The 26,565-nt window shown below is 28.7% G+C and overlaps 1 protein-coding gene across 1 annotated transcript; it reads right to left on the reverse strand.

Annotated features, from left to right (window-relative positions):
• Nucleotides 1–295: 295 nt before the first annotated feature.
• On the reverse strand, nt 296–24,151 carry LOC111621714 (transmembrane protein 214-A-like). Its single transcript, XM_023363940.1, has 4 exons — nt 23,938–24,151; nt 5,143–5,330; nt 2,616–2,766; nt 296–483 (listed from the first exon to the last, which is right to left on the reverse strand). Exons 1-4 carry the CDS (start codon nt 24,062–24,064, stop codon nt 326–328), a joined length of 624 nt encoding a protein of 207 aa, XP_023219708.1. The 5' UTR covers nt 24,065–24,151; the 3' UTR covers nt 296–325.
• Between the last annotated feature and the right edge of the window lie 2,414 nt (nt 24,152–26,565).

The raw sequence follows: 26,565 nt of genomic DNA on the forward strand, positions 1-26,565 counted from the left end.
AAGGACTAAAATACTTGACTCTTTTAAACATTCATATTTTATATTTAAGTAATATGTTTTTAAACAAAATGTAAGCATTTATTTGTTTGATTTTAGATGTATATATGTGTTTATATACATCTAAAATCAAAAAAACATGTAATTATTATAGTGAATACATGATACAAATTTGTTTTTTAATGAATATTTAATGCTATTTTCATATATTTCCATAATTTAAAGATAATTTAGATCCTTTTGTAGGCTCTGAAATATCTTTAAGTATCAAAAATTTTGTATAAAATGAATTGTAAAAAGTATTATTATAATTAAATTTGAGAGATTATTAAATGTAAAATTTGATTGTACTACCTTTTACCATATCCTGACCCATAGAAATAATACAGTGTTCAAAAAAATGTTTAAGAACTGAAGTAGAACACTGATTCATTGTTTTTACCAAAATTTCTTTTATTGCTGGAGAGATTATACATAAAGGATAACCTGAAAAATTTAATACAATTAATTTCATAGTAATGTGTAAATTTACATTATATACTGTATATATATAAAACTTTGATTAAAATATTTTATTCTTAGTTTAATTGAAACAAATAGTTTAAAAATCATCTAAAAAAATTGAAAAATAAATAAAGCTTTCCTGAAAAGAAATTTTTTAGATATACAGTGGGTGATTGGTTAACGAACAAATCTGTTCAAGACTTTGTTCACTATCCGAATTGTTCGTTAACCGATTATTGATTTCCTGTAGGTTTTAACGAGAATTTAATTAATTCGTTCTGGAGACCCCAAAAATAACAAAATATATACTTTCTTATTACATTTATTTATACATAATAATAAAAATACATACATACACAGTCTTGCATTTTTATTAATCATGTTTTTTTCCATTTGTGAGGTTAAAGAATCTGTCTAATGTCGATTGCTTTTCTCTCTTCTTTAGGATTTTTCAGAAGTAATTAATAGCATTGTAATTGTAGAGATCCCTAAGCCTATTAACCTCAACCTGGTTTGGATGTCATTCTAAGACCATTGTTCTGACATCCTCCCACTTCTTCAAAAAATGTTTAATAGCAGATATTGGCATTAATCCTCTTTTTCAGGAGAAAACATCTTGCTGAGTTTCTTGGTGTTATTCATTCAAGAGTTCTTGGCGTTCTTCTGTCATCATATCTGTTTCAGGTTCTATTATGAGCTCTTCAATGTTCTTTATTTCTCAGATATGATTTTTGTTACTCTTTAAGCTGCTTGAGTCTTCTCAATTATATTGTATCTTTCTTAGATAAGATTGAACTGTGACCTACTGCAGACTGTTCAAGCCATACTACCCAGCAACATCAGACATCATCTGCTTATTCTCTACCTTTGCTATTATACTCTCATCTTTCTAAAATAAAAATCGACGCAAAACTTAATGAGTGCCTGCCCGACAGTCTCATGAATACTATAAAAGAATTGTTTCTGTCAGAAAAATAAAAGGCTGGAATTACAATAGAGAATTTCAAAGTTTGGAGGAATACTATCCAATCAGTATATATTGGGTTGAGCATCAATGTCAACATCTCCCGCGCTCCAAAAAGTTCTGAATTGTTGCCTGAAGACAAGGGAAGACCAATCGGTATTCATTATTTTACGTCGCTTCTTCTTGTGTTTGTTCTGTGAGGTGTTCGTTATCCAAACATATGTTTGTTGTCCGAACATAAAAATCATTCGCAAAAGTGTTCGTTATCCGATTTGTTCATTAACCAATCAACCACTGTACTTTAGTTATTTAAATATATTTTTTTTTATCTCTGAAGATGGACATAAATCAAAAATGCCTTACAAGAAATTTAGTTTAACTGAATTTAACTTCAATAAAGAATGTTATTAGAATGTAACAAGCAAATATTTTAATATCAGTGAATGAAATTAAAATCGCAAACATTTTTATAAAAAAAACCAACAAAAATATTTGTAAATGATCACTGTTATATTCTTGATTTTAACTGAATTGATTATTATTATGAACATTTTCATATACATTAAATCAAAAATAATGAATATTTATAAAAAGATTTTTATTGTAGAAATATAAAACACAATTAATATCAAGCAAAAACATAAATATTTAATTCAAATAGCAAGAGACAAATGTTAGAGATGATCATAGAAATGTATTAAAATATATTAAACTTGAGGTACACTCACTCAGCATTTGTATGTAAATCAAAAACACAACACCTTAATTTGCTGAGAAAAATTTAATGAAAAGTAAACGTAAAACGTAAAATATAATGTATTATTATATAACGTTTTAACATTTAATTAACCTATGCTTATTTTTTCATATACATATTTTGTTATTTATAATAATAATTTTTATTTTATTTTATTTTTCTTTATACATTTATATATATATTTCATTCGTTATTTTATTTTATTTGTATTTAAATTTTTGTTCTATTTTGTTTATATTCGAAAATCTTAGCCTGATGATGGCCAACAGATTTGGCTGAAAATGTTTACTTTTCATTAAATTTTTCTCAGCAAATTAAAGTGTTGTGTTTTTGATTTATATTAAACTTTATACATTTCTACCTAATTTTTCAATCTAGAGAAGAAACACTTACCAGCACTTTTGTCACTGAAAATTACATCATTCATTTCTACATTAAGTTTCACATTAAAGAATGATGCTAAGTCTTTGAGCCAAATAGATGGAGTTTCAGGATATCTAGTTTGTACCTCATCCAGCAAATTCTGTATTTGTGAAATACTCAGCTGAAAAAGTATAAACAAATTTAGAAGTTTCATAGAAAAAAACCTAAATGCTAATTAAATTTAATTAATGAATTACATACTAACAATTTTTAGAATTATAATCCAATCAATTTACATTCATATAAAGAATACTTTCATGTAGATATTAATTTAGATCAGTGATTCCCAAAGTGGATGCTATTGCCCTCACTTTGAGAGTGACAGAAGATTCAAGGAGACATTGGAAGGCAAGAGGTGGTAGGGGTATTAGAAGACAAGAGAGAAAAGAATTCATTTTTACACTAGAAGATCTTGCAACCATCAGTACAAAGGATAACAAGGATGATATGGAGGTGCAATAGCAACAATACCAATAAAAAGAAAGATTTAATTACCTGTAATTAACAGTTTCACTAACCTACACAAATATATAACTATGCTAATAAATAGAGCCTGGACTAACACACTACTAACCAATCAGGTTTTATACTCCTGCAGATTACTAATGACAAATAAATGTAAATTTTGCCCACCAAAACTTGACAGTATCACCCGACTGTAGTTACTTCTACAATATAAGACAATGACTGATATGAGACCTACAGAGGACCACCAATCCACCAATGACATCACAACCTTAAGTGCATGCTTAAAACTGCAACCTCTTCTCCTGTGCTTGGATATCTTAAAACTGTATTTTTAAGACTATACCAAAACATATAAGTACTAGAGAATGCCATCAGTATCACTAGTCAACACCATTTACAGACCCAGAAGAATGCCAACATGGGGTGAAATAGTCAATGCAGCTAATGTCCAACCACCCTGCCAGAGAGTGGGCAAGCAAGGAAGAATTCATAAACAAAAAAGTATATAAGAAACATATGCACTAAAAGAGAGTAATAGTCCAAAAAGTTTGGGAAACACTGATTTAGATTGTTTTAGTATTATTCATAAGTATTTTTTATATAAATATTCGTATTTTAATCTTTACTAGTTACTGCTTTGCAAGTGAAAACTTACAAAACAATAAATACAAAAGATTAAAATATGAAGAAAATAAATTCTATGGCTTGCCATTTGAAATTAAATTACAAATAAAGTTTTTAGATTATATTTAAAAATAGATAATATTCAAAAATAACCTTCAAAAAACTGGACAGATATTCAAAAGTAACATTTACCAATACCAAAATTAATGTTTCATTTGTATATAATGAACATCTTCAGTTTTAATTCCACAAAACAGAACAGTAAAATTAAATTAAATATTTAGGATTACCAGAATGTTTTTTTAAAATAAGCAAAAAAAAAAAAACAAACGAAAACCATTAGTTTACAGTAAAATTTCTACATTTTACTAGATTTTGGTGTTGGTTAGTACATATCATTAGCTGAGAACACTGTTCTATCTCTACTTTTGCATATTTTGAGATTTTGATACTATATTTTTCCCTTTCCCTAGCTCCTCTAGTAAAAATAGAGATCTTTACTATCTTCAATATTAATGTAAAGCAAGAACAATTTATTCTATGTCTATTCTAATATTTAAACTTTCAAAAGTAGATTAAGAACATAATGATTTTTAACTATATATGTAGATTATTATTGTAAGTATATTTTCAAAATCACACAGTAAAATTTAATACTTCTAATTATTTAAGATTTGTTTCTTCTGGTTCAATGTCACAACTTGGTGAATTTATCGACAAGAGGGGCAAAAGCCCAAAACGCATATCAGTATGAATTAAAAGTGAATGATGAAATTATTTGCCAAGTGTCAATAAATTCACCAAGTTGTGACATCAAACAAGAAGTAGAAGAAGACACGGTTTCGACAAATAAATAAAATAATATTTAAGATTTCTTTCAGTAAAAATCTTATTTGTAATAATTTTGGTTTTAAACAGAATAAAATCAAACTTCTTTCATAAAAAAATGTTTAAGTCAACAAAATATTTATAAACTATTAATATAAAAATTAAAACAAATTTTAGTTTTTATAATTTTTAATTTCAAATGTACTTTGTAAAACAACATGGATTGTTAAAGAAATAAATAATTTTTGTTTATAACTTTTCAGAATTAATATTATTTCAATAACACCAACTTCTGTAAACCATCGGACTGTAATTTGGCAATAATAATTATAAATTACTAATAAATTATTGCCAAATTATAGCCCAATGTTTAAAGCAGGCGTTATTGCTATGTTTCAGGTTTAGTAAAGATATTTATATTCGTATTATTATTTCATTTTCTAAATCAGCAGTCAAAATATTTTTAATCATTTGAAAATTTACAAATACAAATGTCTAGATTTTTATAATATTGTCTTTTATCAAAAATGAAATCTAAGGAAGTGAAGATAATCTTTGATTACTCGTCTGAAAATACCTGTTCAATGGCATCATCTAATGTGACCAGTTTTTGTTGAGTTTTCTTTGTTTGGCCTTTTTTCTTCTGTTGTGTAACTTTTTTATTCTTATTATCCGAAATTCCATTCTGTTTTATACTTTGTGGTTCCTTCTTTTTCCCTTGATCTAACAAGGTCTTAAATATAGTTTGACTCTCTTTTATAGGAGCTGAAATATAATAATAGAAATTAATTATTTTTTTGTAATGATAGTCGTAAATAAACATTATCTATATTTAACTAATTAAACTAGATTATTAATTTTCCGATTACGTAAGAAGTAACCTTATGAAGGACGTGTTTATACTAAAACCATTAAGAAATATTGAATGCTCTTATTTCTCTTAACAGCTTTTTGTCTTATATTCTAGTAACTTTAAACACGTAAAAATTATTTTTCAAGAAAATAAGTACTAATTATGAAACCACTAAGTTTTATAAAATATAATTAAAGCCATGATAAAAACAAACTTTCTTTTCCTTTACTAAATATAATAAATAATTAGTTTTAATAATAAAAGCAACCACAGATTAAATTTTTGATATCTAGTATATTAGTTCAAACAATGCCAAGTAATCTGCTGTATTATCAGAATATAATAAAGCTAATTTAATAATTAGATATAAAGTAATTTGACTAGCGGTAGGTGGTTGGGCCACCATCTCATGATGATTCAAATAATTATCAATATAATAAATTAATTTTTAATTAAAAATTTCTAGAAAAAGTGAGCTGGAGTGGGACGCAAACCTGCAACTCCTGTTTACTGTGCAGATGCATAGTTCTAGAAATTAAATACTTTTAATGTATGTTTTTGAGAAACCTGTCTTTATTTCTGTTATCATACAAATTATGTATGAAATTTTTAAAACTATCTTGGCAATAAAATAAGAAATATTAAAATTATGATAAAATTAGCAGAGAAGTTACAAGATTTAATCAGAAAAATATTTTTGAAAATAACTAATATTGAATACAGGAATAGTAAAGGTCAATGAACATAATAGAGCATATGTGAGTTTTTAAGATCATGGGTGTGGCTGGCCCTACAAGTATAGAATATAAGCAAATTAATAAAGAATTATTCTAGTTCATATGCATATTATTAAATTCTGTTACTGTAATCATTGAAAGAATAAGTATCCATATGGACTATCAATTGTACATGTACTGCATATGAAAATGTTTGAATTTGTAAGCCCATAGAATACATTTTGAATGGAGTTTACATACAAATTCAAACAACAGATTTTAAAATTTAGCATTCTTGCATACTACAGTGTGGGCCAAAAGTCACTTCACAAAGATGCATTCTTTCTAAAGAGGAAAATGGGGGTCATTTAAAAGATGTTATTTTTCATGTTTAGGCCAAAAACATCTGAAAGATGTGTACATTATAATGTTAAAAATAAGCTTATAAAATAATTAAAACTAAAAAAGTTATTTCATTTTTAAATGGTAAAGTGATTTTTGGCCCACCCTGTATATAACATTGTTGTTTGTTACATTCAAATTATAGAGAACAATAAAATTTCTAAACATTTTCCAACTTAAATCTTAATATTTTTATGTTTATTAAACCAATTTTATTCTAGAAGGCTTTAATAGTTGATACATTTAAATTTAACATTACAAATATCAAATTTTTTAATAGTTCTTAAAAGTTCTTTAAATGATAAAAAGTTTAATTTCTTTCTAATAGAATAAACTTGTATTTATGCAATACCATATAAATTTAATTATTCAGTTTTGAAAATAATTTTAGATTTTTAAATAAACTATAATACAAAAATTTAGATAATACCAGTCGACCCCCCTATAACACTGTTGATTTTTCTGTTTTATATGAATTCCATGTTGTATGAGTCACTTAGATTTTACAAATACATGAGCCATTCACAACCCGGCTCACATATTTGTAAAATCTAAGTGACTTGTACAACATGGAATTCATATAAAACGGAAAAATCAACAGTGTTATAGGGGGTCGACTTGTACTATAAATTATCAATTTATGTTAAATGAATAAAAGTGAAACTTAAAAGTTATATACATGTATTTTATTAAATTAATAACTAATTTAAGACATTAAAAAGTTCTCCAAACTCTTAAATTTAAATAAATTTGTATAACTTAATTAATAAAGTTTTATTATCTGTAATCAGTTTATTACAATTAGGGAATTCGATCCCAGTCCTTATTTCTAATCCCAGGATTTCGGGATTATACTTATTCGATCCCGGGATTATTTCGGTATTGAGGGTTAATAAAAAATAAGAAAATCTTACAGAAATTAAAAATCAAAATTTAGACAAAAATCAACGTATTTTACGGTATACACCTAGTTAATTTAATCACTCTAATTAATCAGACTTACAGTCAGACTAACCAGACTTAAAATCACTGTCTTCATGTTAAATTTATTCTTTTTTAAGCATCACTGAGATCTCTTTAAACTCACATAAATTGAAAAAACTTTTATGTAACAAACTATGCAAATAAACGTTGAAAATTCACAAAAATCTCTCTTAACATCGACTAAATAGACTACTTTCATATAACAACCTAGTAAGTAGGTAGTAAAGTAAGTTTCTTAGGAAAAAGTATTTAAAAATAATATTAATCAGTCACATTTTTCTTAAATATAAAGAAAACTAATTTAATAGGAACATTCTAATTTGAATTGCGAAAATATGATCTGAGAAATAACAACGCATCTAGTGTCTCATCACCAAGTCTGCTTCTCAATTTGTTGCACATATATGCAGCTGCAGAGAAAACGCGTTTAGGTTGATGGAAGTTGGAGGAATCGTTAGTAAATACTTATAAGCTTCGAGGACACGGGGAGGATGGAAGAAAACAGTCCGGTCGACACGGATCGGGATTGTAGGAGTAAAGGCTATAATCCCGATTGTTTCGATCATTGTAAGCATGTTTTTCAAAAAATAAACGCGTTAATTTTGTAAATTCGGTCTCTGTGTGAGTCTCTCAGCGTTCAGCAAACCACTACCCCGAAACGTAAAAAGACTTTCTCGCATCATCCTGACAGATCGCGGACAAGGCGAGGGTCATAACCTTTTCACCTAAGGTCGACCCCCCCAAGCGAGTAGCGTCAGGTCTATATTAACCACACTGGCAAAACAAGATGGCTGACACATTGACAGGTAAAACGCACTGAGTAGTGCTCTCGACTGCGCCAGAAAATCGATTGGCGCCCGCGAAAATTCAAAAATACAAAAATGAAGTATATTACCAAGTAACCCAGTGAGAACTGCTTGCCTATCATTTTAGTTGAAAATACAAGAAGTTTTATTCCAAGCAAGCATCGCAAGCCCGCTAGGTTAATTTCTGCTGCTTGCTTGGAATAAAATTTCTTGTATTTTATATTAAAATGATAGGCAAGCAATTCTGTTAAAAGCACTGGCACTGAACGTTTCGCTTCATGCAGTCTATTTTGCAATTTTTTTAAAATGATGTCAATCCCGAAAATCCCGGGATTAGGAAAACTTAATCCCGAAAATTTTGGGACTGAAAAGTGGTCGGGATCCCGGGATCCCGATTTTCGAGATCCCGGGATCAAATCCTCTAATTACAATCCAACATTCTCCATCTTTAATGTTCCTATTCTGAAATATTTCACTAAGTAACCACAGCTCTACAGTATATAATAAACTCAATCATAAAATCATAACAATGAAGAGTTTTTTGACTATTAATCCTATATTTAAGTCTGTTTCTTGTTACGAGTGGATGATTAGTTGTTACTTGCTGTTTTAAGGACTATACGATAAAATCTGTGTCGAATTACAATGCTTTAGTTTTTCCTAAAGTCATAGTAGTCTTTATAATGTTCCATTCTTAAAAAAAAACCTTTTTTATTGGTATTTATGGTATATTCAAATTACCATATATTCCAACGTATAAGATGTCTGGGCATATAAGACGACCCCTGACTTTTACAGTTAAAATATAGAGTTTGGGATATACTTGACTGTTGGACATTTTTATACCGGCCCGCCCTTGTATCCTATTACTGTACCTCCTCCTCTGCCTCTCAGATCTTGCACATGCACACCTGTGCCGCTTCACTGCAGTCCTCAGGAGCGAGATCTGAGAGGCAGAGAAGGAGGTACGATAATAGGATACATACAAGGGTGGGCTGGACAGGTGAAAGATGCACGTTTTTCTGGGCACAGCACTGCTCTATCTCTATCCATACCCCAGGCGTCCCGGCCAACTGCAGCATCCGCCGTATAAGACAACACTTGACGTATAAGATGATCCCCACTTTTAAGATGATTTTCCTGGGTTAAAAAGTCATCTTATATGCCGGAATATACAGTACTAGTAGCCCGGCACGCCCCTAGTGGGTGTTCTTTACAAATTTCCATGAAGCACGGTTCCTTTGACTTTTTTGTTCCTATCAATATGCTGTACAGCTCTGTTAAAGTCCCAATGGTAAGATTAGGTGAAGAGGTGGCAACCCCTCAAACTGTAGCCCCCTGTGCGAACAATAAAGGCAAAGGAACCATACCCCTACTCGCGACCCTTCGCAAGATATAAGCCCCTGAAATAATAAATTCCTATTACAAATATACTGAATTATTTATATTGTTATATTGACCAAATAATAATTTATTGCCAAATGAATAATAATAATTCATATTGTTAATTTAAATAAGAATTAAAATTGTTAATTTGAATGTTTGAAATATGACACACGATAGGGGCGCCTCTAGTGTCCGTTATCAAACGGTTACCAGACGGACAGATACCCGTTGAATGGGTTATATATATAGATGTTAGACTAAAGACTTAATATACAAATAATTTTCATTAATCATTCAATTATCAAATAATAGGGGGAAAAACCAGAATAAAAATTGAATACAAAATGTCTGCTGTTCATAAAACAGTACAAAAAGAAATCAATTTTAAGTAAAAATATTTGAAAAAATGATCAGGAAAAAGTCTTAAAATTTCAAACAATTATTAAATTTATTGATAATTTCATATGAAACAAATCAGGCTCAGTAGCATATGTATTCAAAATAGTACAACTGTTATTTTTAGCATTACAGCAGTAAATATCAACAACTCATAGCCCGAGTAGTAAATACATCACCAAACGATCGCCTAAATATCGGGCTATAATATGGCTAATTAAATGATTGGAATAAAGTAATTTGACACTAGAGGTAGACGTTAGGCGCCATCTCTTAATTAAATTAATAATTACAATTAAATAAATAAATCAATAAATAAATTTAGAATCTTCTGGAATAAAAGAACTGGCCCGGGGCGGGACTCGAACCCGCAGCCTCCGCTTGCCGTGCGGCGCGCTTACCAGTTACGCTACCCAGACCCTCGAGCTAGTCTTCGCTTCCAGAAGTATATTAGATTTAGATATAACCTTACTTGGTTAAATANTTTATATATATATATATACCTCGCCGGGTGTTGCGTTAGCTGGCTGAGTGCCGCTATGGCCGTGGGCGAAGGAGTCGTCCCCAGTCAGTGATGTATTTAACCAAGTAAGGTTATATCTAAATCTAATATACTTCTGGAAGCGAAGACTAGCTCGAGGGTCTGGGTAGCGTAACTGGTAAGCGCGCCGCACGGCAAGCGGAGGCTGCGGGTTCGAGTCCCGCCCCGGGCCAGTTCTTTTATTCCAGAAGATTCTAAATTTATTTATTTATTGATTTATTTATAATTAATTGTAATTATTAATTTAATTAAGAGATGGCGCCTAATGTCTACCTCTAGTGTCAAATTACTTTATTCCAATCATTTAATTAGCCATATTATAGCCCGATATTTAGGCAATCGTTTGGTGATGTATTTACAGCAGTAATATTTTTTTAAATTCAGAGTGTAAAATTTTTTTTGATAAAAAACAGTATTATAATCAAAACATCTTAAGTAAAATGCTGACATCATCTTATCAAAATATCATTTAAAATATTTTAATTATCAAAATTTTCAATAAATTCTATTTGTTTCTGTAAGATCTTCTCTTAATTCAAATATTTACCTTGTTTTCTAAATGAAATATTATTTTATTGATTCATATATTTTTGAAAAATTCTACAAAGGACAAAAATCAATTTAAATTCATTTGAGAATGAACTAGTTTAAATGATCATAAAATTTTATATGAAAATATAATACTTCCCATAATTTTAATGACCAATTCTGTATTTTATTCAGCTATTTAATTTATTCCAATCCATTCTATAGAATCATTATTTATTGTTTAAATATATGTTTATATTCAAACCATGTTTATATTCTAATGACCACAAATTAAAACACGAACACAAAGAAATTTTTCAATGAGTAAAAGCAAAGTCTACATGTGTCTAACTTAATTAAAATTAATTATAGAAAATATTTTCTTTAAGTACTTATGAATACAATACTTAAAATAAAACTATCAGTTTATAGACAAAAATTTTTAACAGAATATTTAGATTCTAGATTTTAATTTATATAGATCTTGAAGCAAATATTTAGAGGTCCAGATAGCATAAGTGATAAAGCATGTATAGTATAAGCAGAAGACATGAGTTTGAGACCCACTCTAGATCAATCTTATCTTCCAAGAACTTTAAAATGAAAAAATTCAATCAATATTCATTTGTAATTATTATCATTTAAATAAGTAATTTGTAGCTCCATTATAGACCGAATAATCAAGTAGTTCAGTAGATTATATATTACACTAGAATAAAGCTAGTCAGTTGAGAGCCATAAAGAAGGTATGGGAGTAATAAATTTCCAGCTGGTGCAGAAATTAACAAGTACTGTTATACAGATTTGATTTTTATAGGACTGGAAATGAAGATTAAAAAGAGATCTGAGTAGTTTAACTGGTAATATATCTGCATGGTATGCAGAAAATGTAGGTTTGAGCCGTATTCCAGGTTAATCTTTTCTTCCAGAAACTTATAAATTATTTAATTTAATCAACATTAACTTATCATTATTAATAGAATGTGAAATGACAGTCTAAACACCTATCTTTAGGTCAAATTATAATGCTTATATGATTTTATTAGTAGCCTAGTTTGATAGATGATTAGATTTGGAACTTTCCACAGTTATCCATTAGCAAGACAAAACTTATAATAAAAATTTTGAAATTATCCTGCTATATCTAGGCTATGGGAAGTTAGAGATAAAAGAAATAGCGTCTTCATATTTTTTCTACTTAAGCTATCTCTATTATTTATAATCAGGTTTTAAAAATTTTATGTTGACTCAGCAGTCTTACAAATGTCTGAATTGTCAGCTAAAAGTAATTAATTTTTCAGAAACCTTAGATTAAAATTTAGATTTAGTAATTACAGATTTACAGCTTCAGTGTAGCATTTATTAATGTAGTTGTATTTGGATATAATTTAGTGAATTCAAGTAAAAGACAGATTTAAGTAGAAAATAAATACATGTCTTTTACTTTTCTGAATTCATTTATTAATTCAACACAAATATTTAATATATTTCTATTCTTGCAGCATAAACACTGTACAGTGAAATAAAAATAGTTGACTGTACAACATTTTTATTTCTTGGTAACCAAATTCATTACATCAGCCAAGACATTTACAATGCTTGGTTGATGTAACGAATTTTCTAACCAACAAATAAAAATCTTGTACAATCAAGTGCTTTTATTACTACACAGCATTTATGTAAGAAGAGAAACAATATAAAGAACACTGTTCTAGAAGTAGAATACTTAATATATTTTTTTAGCATAGGAATTTTTAAAAATAAATAAAGGAACAAACATAGAATTTCTAATGGAATGCTTGCAACATTCCCTAGTATAATAAACATAAAATGACTCTGAAATAAAAAATCTACACATATAATCTTAGTTATATTTTAAGTATTAATATATGATAAGTTCTCAAAATCCTTCTCTTAACTAATCAATTGTTTATCATGACCAATCATGCAAAACAGATGCTCTGTTTCTCAGGTGTAAGTCATTCATGATAAGCAAAGCAAGTCGTACTGAAAGAAAAACATACTAATTTACAATGTATGCTTGTTAGCGATATATATGCTTATTATTAGAAACACATGTATCAGTTTATTTAATTAAAATTATCTTTCTTATTGGATTCAAAATTTTAGTCTTTATTTGATAGAAATGACAAATAAATTAGAAGATATTTATGGTTTTTGTAAAATATCTGAAGCCAGGCAACATAACTGATAATGCATCAGTGATTATCCTTAATCAGTGATTGTATATCCTTAATAAAATTTATTTGTTTTATGAATATTAGTTAAATATTTTTAAATTCCAAGTACTAGAACATTTTCATAGTGTATTGTTTATGAACATTGTTCATAAACAATACAGTAGAGCCTCGAAAACTCGGCCTAATGTGGACCAAAGGGTGGCCGAGTTTGTGAAAATGCCGGGTTATCGGGAATGGGGTTAAAAAAAATAAGTATGAGTGTTTCCTCAGAAAATACTGTACTTTACTTGTATGTATTGTTTACTTGAGAATACAACAGAGGATAAACTGCCCAAATACCCTTAAACAAGGGAAAAGTACATCTTTTATGAAGGCATAGAGCCTTTACTACATGAAAATGAAAATTAATGAATACACTGTGTACAGTAGAAAAATACTTTATGAGGCATAAAGCTGTCTTTATCATGAAAATTAATTAACTAAGAATTTTTTTGCCCTGCCAGGGTGTGGCCGAGTTATCCGGACTGTCGGTTATAGAGTACCGAGTTTTTGAGGCTCTACTGTATTTAGATTCCAGCAAGAGTAGTGACCTCCATGTTCTCAATTTTTAACTTGAATGTTACATCTTTGTGAAGGACTGAAATATATGGATCTGGGATGTAAAGTGACAAAATTTGTATTGGGATATGGATTAGGATTTCCAAACAAAATGCCAAATTATTATTGGTCTATTATAAGACTACTAAATAATTAAATACATTATATTATATTTTACATACTATAAAGAAAATAGTTGTATACAAATAATTTCCTTTTAATGTGGACAAATAGTACTTTGAAGATTTATCCTTGTAATATGAATAAAAATTTTTCTATGCAGGTTATTACTTAAGAGGGTTTTATATACATATCTAGACTGATCAATATTAGAGATTTGCTCAATTATTCATTAATTAAAAGTAAGAATTATGGAGAGCAAACACTATTGTTATTAACCAGAACAGCTGATAAGCAACCTAACAAAGATCTCTAACACTCAATAACTGACATTTTAAACCTTGAAATTTTCTTAAATAAGTTTTTGGTTAAACCAATAAAAAAGATATTACCACTTTTCCATTCAATTAGTAAATTTTCTATCCTTCCTTTTTACAGGGATGATAATAATAGAAAAATATTATCTAAAGAAAAATTTTTCTATTTAGCAGATGTTTCTAATTAGCCAAACAGTTTTTAAAAACTGCATTAACAAAAATTATTATATACCTGATAATTTTTGATCAAATAAGCAATGGGGTCAAAGCATTTGAATAATTTATCATCTAAAAAAATGTAAGTTAAGCAACAAGTTATAACATTAATATATGATTTATTACAAGAGCATCTAAAATAGAGTTGCTTACGGTAATTGATTTGAAATTATTGACATAAAATATCCTTGAAAAAAGACTCCACATTATCATATTAATAAAATGAAAACAGCTATTCATTTTATTGATTCCAGAAAATTAAATTTATATATTATTTTTCTCAGTAGTTTAAATTCTCCATAAAATCAAAAAAATAATCTACATTAAATACAAGTTATTCTTTAATTTTAACCATTAATAATAAATTATAATGTAAAAATCTTATTGAATATTTAATCTTGATAACTTGTATTAAAATTTTCTGAAATCTTACTTTGCATTACCACAGTCTGTGTAAGCAGTATACCAAATTTCTCTGTTTTATTTTATTTTTTATTTAAATATGAAAGTTTTACAATGATGAAAATATTAAACTGCAGTCCTAAGATGTGATTTAGATAATAATTTAAGAAGGAATAACACCATTTTGGATCATCTGTTAACAAGACACAAACGAAAATTCTTTGTTTTTTTTATGTATATAAACAGATTAAAGAATAAGAATAAAAGCAAACAAGATTGATAAAAGATGAAATTCTCTTTAATTATTTGAATTGTTTTGAAAAAAAAATTGGCTAGAAATAAATTTATTACTAGATAATATTGATATTGCTTTTTAGCTGACACTCAATTATTATAATCCACTTCTATATATATATTTTTTGGTTCATCAGTTTTTTGCCAGTATGCGTTATTGACTGACACAAATAAGGTTTATCTTTTTAATAACACTTATCCGTTCTTGCTTGAGTAACTGTTGATTTTTTGTTTCGAATAGTTTTATATTCTTTGATATTTTGTCTGCTACTCTTTTTCCTATGTTTATTTTATTAGTGTGGTTTAAAAGGAATTTTTTTACCTGTTATCAGATATGATAGTAGGTCAAAAAGACATCCACAACTAAACTTAATATGTAATTTTTTAATATATTTGAAGTAACTTTTCATAACAAATATTTTCATAACTTGAATGCTAGGTACAGTTTTTTTCTAAATTATTTCTAATTACAAAAACATATCAACTAATATTTTGTATGTCAAACATAAATGTGTATGTATACGAGGGCTGTTCAAAAATCAGACCTTTGGTCGGCAAAAATACATTTATTGATTTTGAGGTACAAAACCCTAATCTCCTTCAAAGTAGTCTCCTTGGTAATGTATACACTTCTCCCAGCATTCCTGCCATTGCTGGAAACACTGCTGGAATGCATCTTTTGAAATGGCCATCAGCCGGTCTGTCGCATTCCGCACGATGTCTTCTCTCGACTAAAATTGAGTTCCTTTTAGTGGCATCTTCAGCTTGGGAAATAGCCAAAAGTCACACGGAGCCATGTGAGGAGAGTACGGAGCGTGACGAATCACAGGAGTGTTGTGTTTGGCGACGAAAGCCCGAATCAGATGCACAGAATGGGTGGATGCGTTATCACAATGGAGCTGCCAAGTTTTGATGGACTACAGATCCGGTCGTTTGCGTCGCATAGCATCGGAAAGACGACGAAGGACCTCCTGGTAGTACTCCTTTGCGATGGTTTGGCCTTGTGGTGCATACTCATGATACACCACCCCACGAGAGTCAAAAAAACTGTCAACATGACCTTGATATTGCTGCGGAGCTGCCGTGCTTTTTTTGGCCTCGAGGATCGTCCCCGAAAGCCTGCTGAATCTTGCGAATGGTTTACACTTGGGTATCGCCAAGGTTTTTGGTAAAATTTGATGTAATATCGCTGCTCACGTTGTTCAGTCATTTTCCAACTTAGTGGAATCCGACGAGAGCTCACTACACATTCTCACTCATAGGCCGACTGCCAGCGACTGACGCTTCCTGCAGGCAGGAAAAAATTCAGGGCTGTGCATGACTGTCCCCTCCACACCTCCACCGAAAGAGGCCTCCTGCGCATCATTGGTTTATGCGGAAAAAATAAAAGTCCGATACTTTTTGAACAGACCTCGTATGTTTAGTGTGAAAAAGTATTTTAGTATTCATAAGAATGGTATGTAAAAAATATTATTTACTATACTTATGAATATTAAAACTGCTAATACAATATAAATTATAATACTTAAAACATTAAATTTACCCATTTTAGGACGAATATGAATGCAATGAGCATTTACTATGCTATTTTATATACAACCAATCACTGATTTTATAAACAATGCTCTGCATAAAGAAAGGGTTAAACTTACAATGAATTCAATGAATATGAATGATTGATAATTAAAATATTTCTTTTGATTAAATATAGAAGACTAAATATAATCTGAACTTTTTCTAAAGTTAAAAAGAAAATCATGTCTTAAAATTCCAGCACGACAAAAATTTACTTGTGGTAAATGTTCTTAGCCCTTTTTCAAGATCTTCATTAGGTTAATCCGGTAAAAAACATCAGATATATTAAGAGAATGTAAAAAGAACAAGGCTTTCAAAAATTTATTACAATATATAAATATTAACCTGGATGATTTAATAATATATAATAAAACCAAACATAAATTATAATAAAATAAAAATAAAAAAGCATTGGCTACAGAATCTCAAAAAGATCAACACACTAGAAATAGCTTTAATATCAAGATTATTATGTAGATTTATATATCACTAGAACTTCCAGCCCTTTGAAGTCTGAAGTGTTATGCATAGTCTTATAATACAAGCTTCCTGAAAATCAACTTGTATGTCTGGTTGGTTCCATGACATAGGCACCAGATACAGGTGAGTCCTTACAAATATTCACTTCAATTTTATGATGTAAATTTCATTAATATTTCATTCAGTTTCCTGTATCATCAACTTAACAGACACAAAAGAGAATTGGATTATTTTCTGTTTTCAGAGTATTAATGTAACAATGTCCTAGAGCTTTTTAATAAGTAATTTTTCTTATATTTTTATGAAGAGCAGAACAGCATAACTCAGTGTTTCTCAACCTCTAACGAATCATCGCCCCCTTGAATAAAACTGTTATGTAGTATCACCCCCTTCGCTTCAAAATTCCGATGCCCTGGGCAACTAACGCCAAATTCATACTGCATTGAATAGACTAGTGACTAGTATAATGTTATTTGTTTAATTATTGTACAATATAACGAATAAAATATCTAATTATTCTTAATATAATGTTTTACTCTATTGCCCAGAAAATTGTTTTTTGCCCCCCAAAATATAAATTGTTACTAATCACCCCCCTCAACATGGAAAAACGCCCACATGAGGGCGATATCGCCCCCATTGAGAAACACTGGTATAACTGATAGAGACAAACATGAAAATACAGTATATTTAACCTAATGATGTTAAGATACTGTGAAGATGCAATAATAAAAACATTGATTTAAAAGAATATTTTAACTTATTTAATTTAATTATTACTATTAATATAAGATGGCAGCCTAACCACCTAGCTTTAGATCAAATTACTTAGTTTTTTCATTTAAAGTTTAGCCAATTTATAGCCTGTAAAATTTCACGTATAATTTAGATATATTAAAATATATACAGTATTATAACAGTATTAAAATTTGGACCTTTTTCTTAAATCATATATTACATATGAATTTAAAAGAATGAAAATATGCAAAAAATCAAAGATGCAATCTTTTTTTCAGCAAAATAAACTGCATTTATTGCATCGATTAAACTAATATACATGAAAATGATGAAATATCTATATGGAATGCCAACATGCATATTTCTCTGAAAAATCAATAAAGAATCATGAATGAGGAGATTTGAGTTCTGATTTACTACTGGCATTACATGTTCTCGATGTTTTGTATGAAGAATGTGTGAAAACGTTTGTACTATTAATTCTTATTTCACATCAATTAAAGGTTTTTCTGAGTTGTGTATTATTTTTGTATGAAGGTTATATATTTTCTTATCTTTCAAGCACTCCATATTGGTTTGATTAATTGTTTTGGCATTATTATGATTATATTATATAAATAAAACTATGCTAAGTGAAAGCATACAACTTGTATATATCAAAATATTGACAGATTCATAAATTTTAAATGTAGGCTCATCTTTATATACTGAAAATTCAAATGCAATCTAAATTTCATTATCCAAGTTAAGAATAAAATTATTTTTGTATTGTGATTAGCAATAAGACATGAGTACATTATCCTTATTTATCACAGACTGAATCAATGAACTTCATTATATCATTAGAAAACATTGGTTTTCACTGTTTCAATTGATCACTCTTCAGATATCATTTGACCAATACTATTACTTCAGCAAAAACTATAATATACTAATTTACTGTTTTGTTCAAATTAATATCATGTTTATTCTTCTTTAAGACATACTTAGCTAACAGCATTTACATATTTAAACATGATAGGATTATTACATTATACTTTTAAATATTTTAAAACATTACACTTTTTCATACTTATATTCTAAACATGGTTACTATGACAACCAAAATATTTATTTTAATTATAATTGGTGGAGTTTGAAAAATACAGTATGTCTTAACTTTATATATTCCTAACTATTTGCAGAAAAACAAGAAACTATTTCAATATATTCATAGAATTTAGTTATGGAACTATAACACATTTTGCATTTTAACATTTCTGTTACTTCATACTGAGTGTATGTGCATTCAAGTCTTCTGAATTAATTCAAAAAAATTTCATTATGTTATTATCTAAATACTTTATATATAATTGCTGCCTTGTAAGATATTTATTTTGAATAGATGACTTGTAGTAGTGATAATAACAAATGCATGTTCTTCCATGCATAAATTAACAATTAGATAGAAAAATCTTAATATAATGTAGCTTCATAAAGGGCAAACTGCTTTTTAAAGACAAAATTAAATTTAATAAATGATCATAAATGTTTTTAATATTAAATATATAATTTCTATCAAGGAATAGTTAAATAAATTGCTTTTTGCTTTATAATTGACAGCTTTTGAGGCACGGCTATCAATTATAAAGAAACTGACTGTATTTTGTCAGCCTGGTGAGTACATTTTGAGCAAATTTAATTTTCATTACATATAAACTATTCATTATTATTTGTTATTTTGGATTATTTTCATCTTGACCTGTTTTCTGCACTGAGCATTTACTAGTCTCCTCATTCATACATACAGTTGGATGTGTCATTATACTTTTAAAATTTTCTATGTTTTAAACATCACTCTATTTTGCCACAATAGATCACCTTCCTCACATTTTCTAGCAAATTTTTTATTATAAAAAGGGATCTGCAATTCTATTTTATATTCTTGTTGTAGAATCTGACAATGTCTGTTGTATATGGAAGAAAACATTTTATTCCATTAAAATTATTTTATTTTTGTTGGTTTTTGGTGCTTGTGAAGTTATTTATTTGCTTATCAAGCCAGTATTTCTAACAGTGACTTTATAAATTACTTTCTGATTATTTAGGTAAACAACATTTATTTATTCAATTCCTACTAGAATGATGTAAAAGTTTGCTGAGATAAAAGACTTCTCGTCAAGCAAGATTTGACAGTCTTTATTTTCTTCGAGTCATTTCTTTTTGAGAACTTTCAAAATTAATTAATTAAAATGTAAATACCTAATTATTAATCCTTCAACAAATGATATGTAATATAATTGTAATTAATACATAATTATTAATATGAATATGTTAATTTTAAGTGTTTCCAAACTATTCCATAACTAGTGAATTCTACATTATTCATCAATTTGCTCATTCCATAATCAGAGCTCTAATTTTGTGATTATATATGTGAAATGTATTAAATGTAAATTATTATAATATATATATAACTTATTATAAGTGTATGAAGTTGAAACTAATCATATCTTCAAGATTTGTATATAAAATAAGTCAGTAGTGCAATAAATACATAACTATATATTTTTAAGTTATTTATAATAAACTGTATTTTTATTTATGCCTTATTTCAAAAATATATCTCTTAAGAAAATTAAAAAAAGTAAATTATTCTTTTTTAATTTTTTTTCTACGTAATAATCAGTAACCTAATTGATCTACTTACTTCTTGAAGTCTATTTTACATTGAAAAATTTAGTAATGATGATATTCATTCAAATAAATAATAATATATAATTATGACTATCTATATATAAATACATAAAAAAATTTAATAATTTATGCAATCTCAAAAACCTATTAAATCAAATTAGTTTAATAAAAATAGCATAAATCAATAATAATCATAAATAATAAATTTTCAAGTTTTTATTCATCCGTCATTGGCTTTGATTCATAGATTGCCTTTTTATATACACATAAAAGTGATAGGTTAAAGATACTGTTAGTGGGTCAACAAGACAATTGGATCAATCTGGAATAAACTGTTCAGAAGCATGACTACATTGAATCACAGAGAATATTGACATACATATCACTCTAAAGAATCTCAATTATTTTTACACAGTTAAGGAAACTGAAATTATTAAAAAGATTAATTTAGACACGGTATTGCTATATATCTATCCTACATTCACATAAAAATATTACGTATAAATAAAATTTATGTGCAAATTAAGTCCTAATGTTTTAAAACATTTCCAACTGTTGCACCAGCTTTATATAGTAATTCTTGAGTAAATTGTTTTACTCAAAACACTCAACTTTTAAATAGCTTTAAAGTAAAAACTCACATGATACACATTCTAAAAACTATTTCTAAAGTTTTTAGATTTTCATTTACAATAAAACAAGACAATTTACAAATATGAAAATATTTTGTTAAATATTCCTTAACAATTTTCATCAGAAACCAAATATTCATCTTTTTTTTTTCAATACTATTTTGTTAAATATTCCTTCACAATTTTGGCTTCATAAAAGTGTTGAAAAAATTATGCATAAATTAGTTACGAAGAAATGCATGATGTGTGTGTGAATGATACGTCATCAATAGAAATTATCATTATCTAATACTATCATTAAAGATTATTTCATCTTAGTAATTATTTAAACAAATATTTATATTGCCAATGAATACACATGAGACATATGTTACACTTATTTACGATATGAGTAAATATGTGTTCAATGACCTGAAGAAGCCTTAATTCATAAAGGCAAAAGTGCCATAAATGTATTTACTCATCAACATTCCAACATGACGAATATTACATTACGAACAAAACGTGACTTTTTATGTCTCGAGATTTAATTTTACCGCTTAAGATGACAAAAATAAAATTGTAATTTTATTATTTACCAACAATGTCAACACTAATTTTTATATCATTATATAAGTATTAAAGAAAACAAGATTTTTAAAATTTTGAAAAACTAAAATAAAATTTTAGAAATAATGTGTCTTTGATTTATAATAAAATATATATATATAAATGTTAAATCATTTTATTTTCTTCAAAATGAATTTTCAATGACTTTTTTTTTTAAATTAAGTTAATAATTTTTCTGTTGTTGAGTAACAATTATAAATTAGTTACATTAACTTACAATTTTTTATAAATTTAGATTAAACTTTAGTTTTGTTTAAAAGAAATAAATAAAATTTTTATCTGATAAATTTATCATCAATGCCAACAGTTGTCTATTGATAAAATTATATATATATATATTTCCAATTGAGCTTCAGCTAAATTTAATATGTAAAATGTTATATATATATACAGTTCAAACTGTCTATCTCAAAATTTACTTTCCCCATTGCATTTTTAGCTTAAATTAAATATATTTTCCAAGTTTGTCTCAAATAATTTTTCCCAAAACATCTCTGTCTCAAATTACGAACAGAAGAGTCAATTTCATAATCAAAGCCCACAACTACATTTTAATAACATAAACTGTAGTCGAGAAACGTCTCTCACAATACAGGTATCCCTCGATTAATGCGGTTAATTAATTCCTCGATCCTACTGCATATATCAAAATCCTACCGTTAATCAAAATATGGTACAGTGGTACCTCAGGATACGAAATTAATCCGTTCCGAAACTGAGATCGTATCATGAAAATGTCGTAAGGTGGATCATCTTTTCCCATACGATTACATGTATAACCAAATAATTTGTTCCAACGCGAAAAACATACTCAAATTAAAGCCAAGTAATACATTAAAAAAATAACTGTAGTAAGAAAAACAAATGAAAAATGCAAACTAATGTAACGTCATATGGTGAGTTTTTGTTCGTATCGTGGAGCAAAAATATGTTCGAATTTCATGTCGTATCCTGAAAATTTCGTATGCTGGGGCGTTCGTAACCTGAGGTACCACTGTATCTATGTTAAGTAAAGACAGCCATATATAAATGTATTGCCACAATTCATTTTGCACATCAATCAAATCCTGCACTAAACAAGAGATACCCGTGCAATACGTAGTTGCAATTAACGCTGCTTTTCTCCGATCAGATACGAGTCTGGTTTGCATCTTATTAGTCGAATAAAGTCGGGCATCAGAAACTATTGGCAAACCACTCCTATTACGGTATCAAAAATGTTTTATTTATACCTAATACAGGTGCATAGTGTACTTGCTATTGTATTAATAAAATACTATGGGAGGTATGGTAGATATCTCCAATCAAACCTATTACTGTTTACTGCATAGGAATCTCTATATCTTGAAATTTTTGTCTGAATTTTTTCCCATTTCCATGAAATTTGTGATCGACAGGTTCAATCGTACCCGATTTGATAACAGACATAACAAGATTAACGTTGGAACAAAATTGGAAGAAACTTGTACTCCGAGAACTTTTTTACCACAATAGGTGGACAAACGCACCTCCACATGCAAGTGTCAGAGCTCGCACGCCTCCTCTGTTAATGATATTAATTTAAAACTGGAATATTTTAAATCTAAATATAAAAATGATGTCATAAATTTCAATTATGAAATTATTGATTGAATATAAATTAAACCAATACCTAAAAATACCTAATTAAATTATAATTAAGAGAGGTAAACTCATTAAACATGACATTCACATGGATGAATTATAAATCCATTTTTCTAATAAAAAATGATTAAAATACATCAGCATTAACAATTATACAAAATTTATGTTTAATATATGAATTAATTTGTAAATTATTAAATATGTAATTAATTAAATTCAACATTATTTCACATCAACAGATTTTTGTAAAGATATTGTACAGCTTTGTGTCATGACTTACAAACTTCGTCTAATTTAGGCATATGATCCATCTTTTTCTTCTGTCCTCTGTTTATCTTTCCATCATTGATTTGTTTATTGCGATTGGACTTGTTGACAACCAGTTCCCACTGCCCGACTGAAGACATCTTCAATTTTCCCGACAGAAACGTTGACGTGTAAGTTGGCACTCTAATGTTTACAACCTTTATGCCAAATATTTCCGATTGCTACCACTAGAGGGATTTGGTAGCGATTTTCAAATATCGTTTGGTTTTTGATTGTGGAATTATTAAAAAAAAATTAAATAACATATTTTTGTAATTAATATTAATAAACATTAGTAATTAATATGTTATTTTATATTACCTATATTAATTTAAGTTAATATTTTAAAAAGTTTTATGTTAAACAAATCGCGGTGGCGGATGAATTCTGGATTTAAAAATTCAAATAAGTAAAATTCAGTTATTCGGGGACGTGTTTTTTTTTAAACACTTTTTGCTCTGTGGGCACTAACAGGGACTACTTACAAAGCCAATATTGGGTTCCATATCCGGACGGTCCAACCCCGGAAAAATTCCTGGGGTTTTTTGACCCGTCCGGATTCGATCCCGTGTCCCCCCCAGAGCGGTAGTTGACTGCTCAGCCATCCGGCCGTCGTCGTGTTAGTAGTGATGTAGTATCACCAATTGTTAAATAAAATTGTTTTATAAAAAGGATAACCGCTTGTATAGCTTTTGCGTTCTACCTGACAATTGTTTTTTGGCTATTTCTATTTTATTTAACTTGCATTTTTACATAAAAAGTAGATATAACAAATAAAATCTAGAAAATGAAATTATTTAGTTGGAAAAAATTCGAAATTTTGAAGTGTTGAGTGGTTTTTTATGGTTGAAAGAATCTGGCAACTAACTTGTTCTACTGTACAGGTATTTAGTGATTTGATTGGTGGAAAGGGCAATACAACACACGGACGATCTGGCAAAAGGAGCTTCCTAGAAGGATTTCTAAATAGGGACCAGCTTCCCACAGGTGTTAGACATGCAAATAAATTAAGTAAACTACGTATCCACCTCGTTGGTCAGACGCGAATCCTCGACTAGTGTTAGTGGTTTTATCCACTCGGTCACTAGGATTGCCCATAGTTCGGAATTTTAGTTATTTTTTAAAATGTCTTTAAAAAAATCATTTCAAAGAACAATAAAATGTTCGCTTTATGATGAAAGGTTCGACATTTGACGAAGTACATATCTCTCAACAGACTTTTCTCTCCGTTGTATCGACGTTAATTAATATGGAGATTATTGCGTAGTAGCTTATCCTCTGAAGAGCCACCGAAGCTTTTTGCTTGACCATACGAAATTATTCGCAAAGAGCTGTGAAAAATGTCTTCCGGGAGGTCTCTATTTAGGCGTTAGAGATGTGGAGAAAATCCGGAAAGCTCTCTCACCATCCGGCCGCTCCATTGTGGGCCTGGCCGAATCCATAATAGGGTCGCTAAAAAATGTCTTCTTAGTACCCACAAGGCGAAAAGAATTATATAAAAAAAAAAAAAACAGAAAACTCCACGTGACCAACACGTCCTGGTGAGATGCGATCCTACTTCAACCGAACTCCCAGTGTTCAGGGAACGAAACCACTTGGCCACTAACATGATTGCAGGTTTTTTTGGGCTCATTATTATTATTATTTATGTTTTTCGGAATTTGTTACTCTGAAAGTTAGCAACACTATATGTTGTGTTTTATTAATTATCAGTTTGTAGAATCATTTCAGTTCAGAGAAACATTTATTACAAAATCTATGACACTATGTACACACTAACTTTGATGCCCTTCTTATTGTCTAATAATCACGACGATCCTGCAGCGTACACGAAGGGCATTATTACAACTTATGATACTTCAATAAGAATACATAACGACTTTTTTTCCTAGCACTAAACAATAAATAACTAAAAACTGACACTTCTAACTGTGGATGTTCGCAGAATTTTTAGGGAAACAAAGCCTGGAGTCAAATAATTACATCAATAAATTTTTATTTAGTTGTTTAATTCCTTACTTTGTTATCGGTTTGTTTAAAGTAGATGTTGCGTTTTTATTGAAGACGTTTCCCTTTCATACTATATCTTATTCTAGTGTAAACATGGTTCATTCATATCAGAAATTCCAAAACAAACAAACGCTATTTTACACATTTTTATTATTGTAGATGTTATATCTGTTAAACTTCAATGTATTGAAGAAGTAATCAACTAAAAGCAAATAACTGCGATTTTCATAATCAAAAATATCGCAACTAATAATATATTCTTGCAGATAGATGCGGTGTCAATGGTTCTTTCTGTAACGCTGGTCGATATGTAGCACAAACCGAACAATTCTTCACAAGTGATTCTGTATCACGACTGTAATCGTGACATAAAATGTTGTAATCTTAATAGTATTTTATCAAATAGTTTTTGGATAATAGTAAGTAGAGACTTGTGGTCCGTGTAATTGTAATGTCTTACTGGAAAATAAATTGTCCAAATGTTCAAATTGTTAATTTAGCTTCATACAAAGATTATAAATTATCCTGTCAGTAGCATTGAAGTTTCTTAGAGCACTTGAAGTTTCTTGAATTGCTTGAATTTTTTAGGCAA

Source organism: Centruroides sculpturatus, unplaced genomic scaffold, assembly GCF_000671375.1.
Source record: "Centruroides sculpturatus isolate CEXI.00-Female unplaced genomic scaffold, Cexi_2.0 scaffold352, whole genome shotgun sequence".
Lineage (NCBI taxonomy): Eukaryota > Metazoa > Arthropoda > Arachnida > Scorpiones > Buthidae > Centruroides > Centruroides sculpturatus.

Bases quoted from the DNA above. Each gene is read 5' to 3' on its own strand.
- LOC111621714 (XM_023363940.1), bottom strand. From the start codon at position 24,064: ATGTCTTCAGTCGGGCAGTGGGAACTGGTTGTCAACAAGTCCAATCGC. The intron at 2,767-5,142 runs GTATTTTCAGAC...ATACTTTTTCAG, and splicing joins TAGATGATGCCATTGAACAG to CTGAGTATTTCACAAATACA. The intron at 484-2,615 runs GTAAGTGTTTCT...TAAATTTTTCAG, and splicing joins TTTCAGTGACAAAAGTGCTG to GTTATCCTTTATGTATAATC.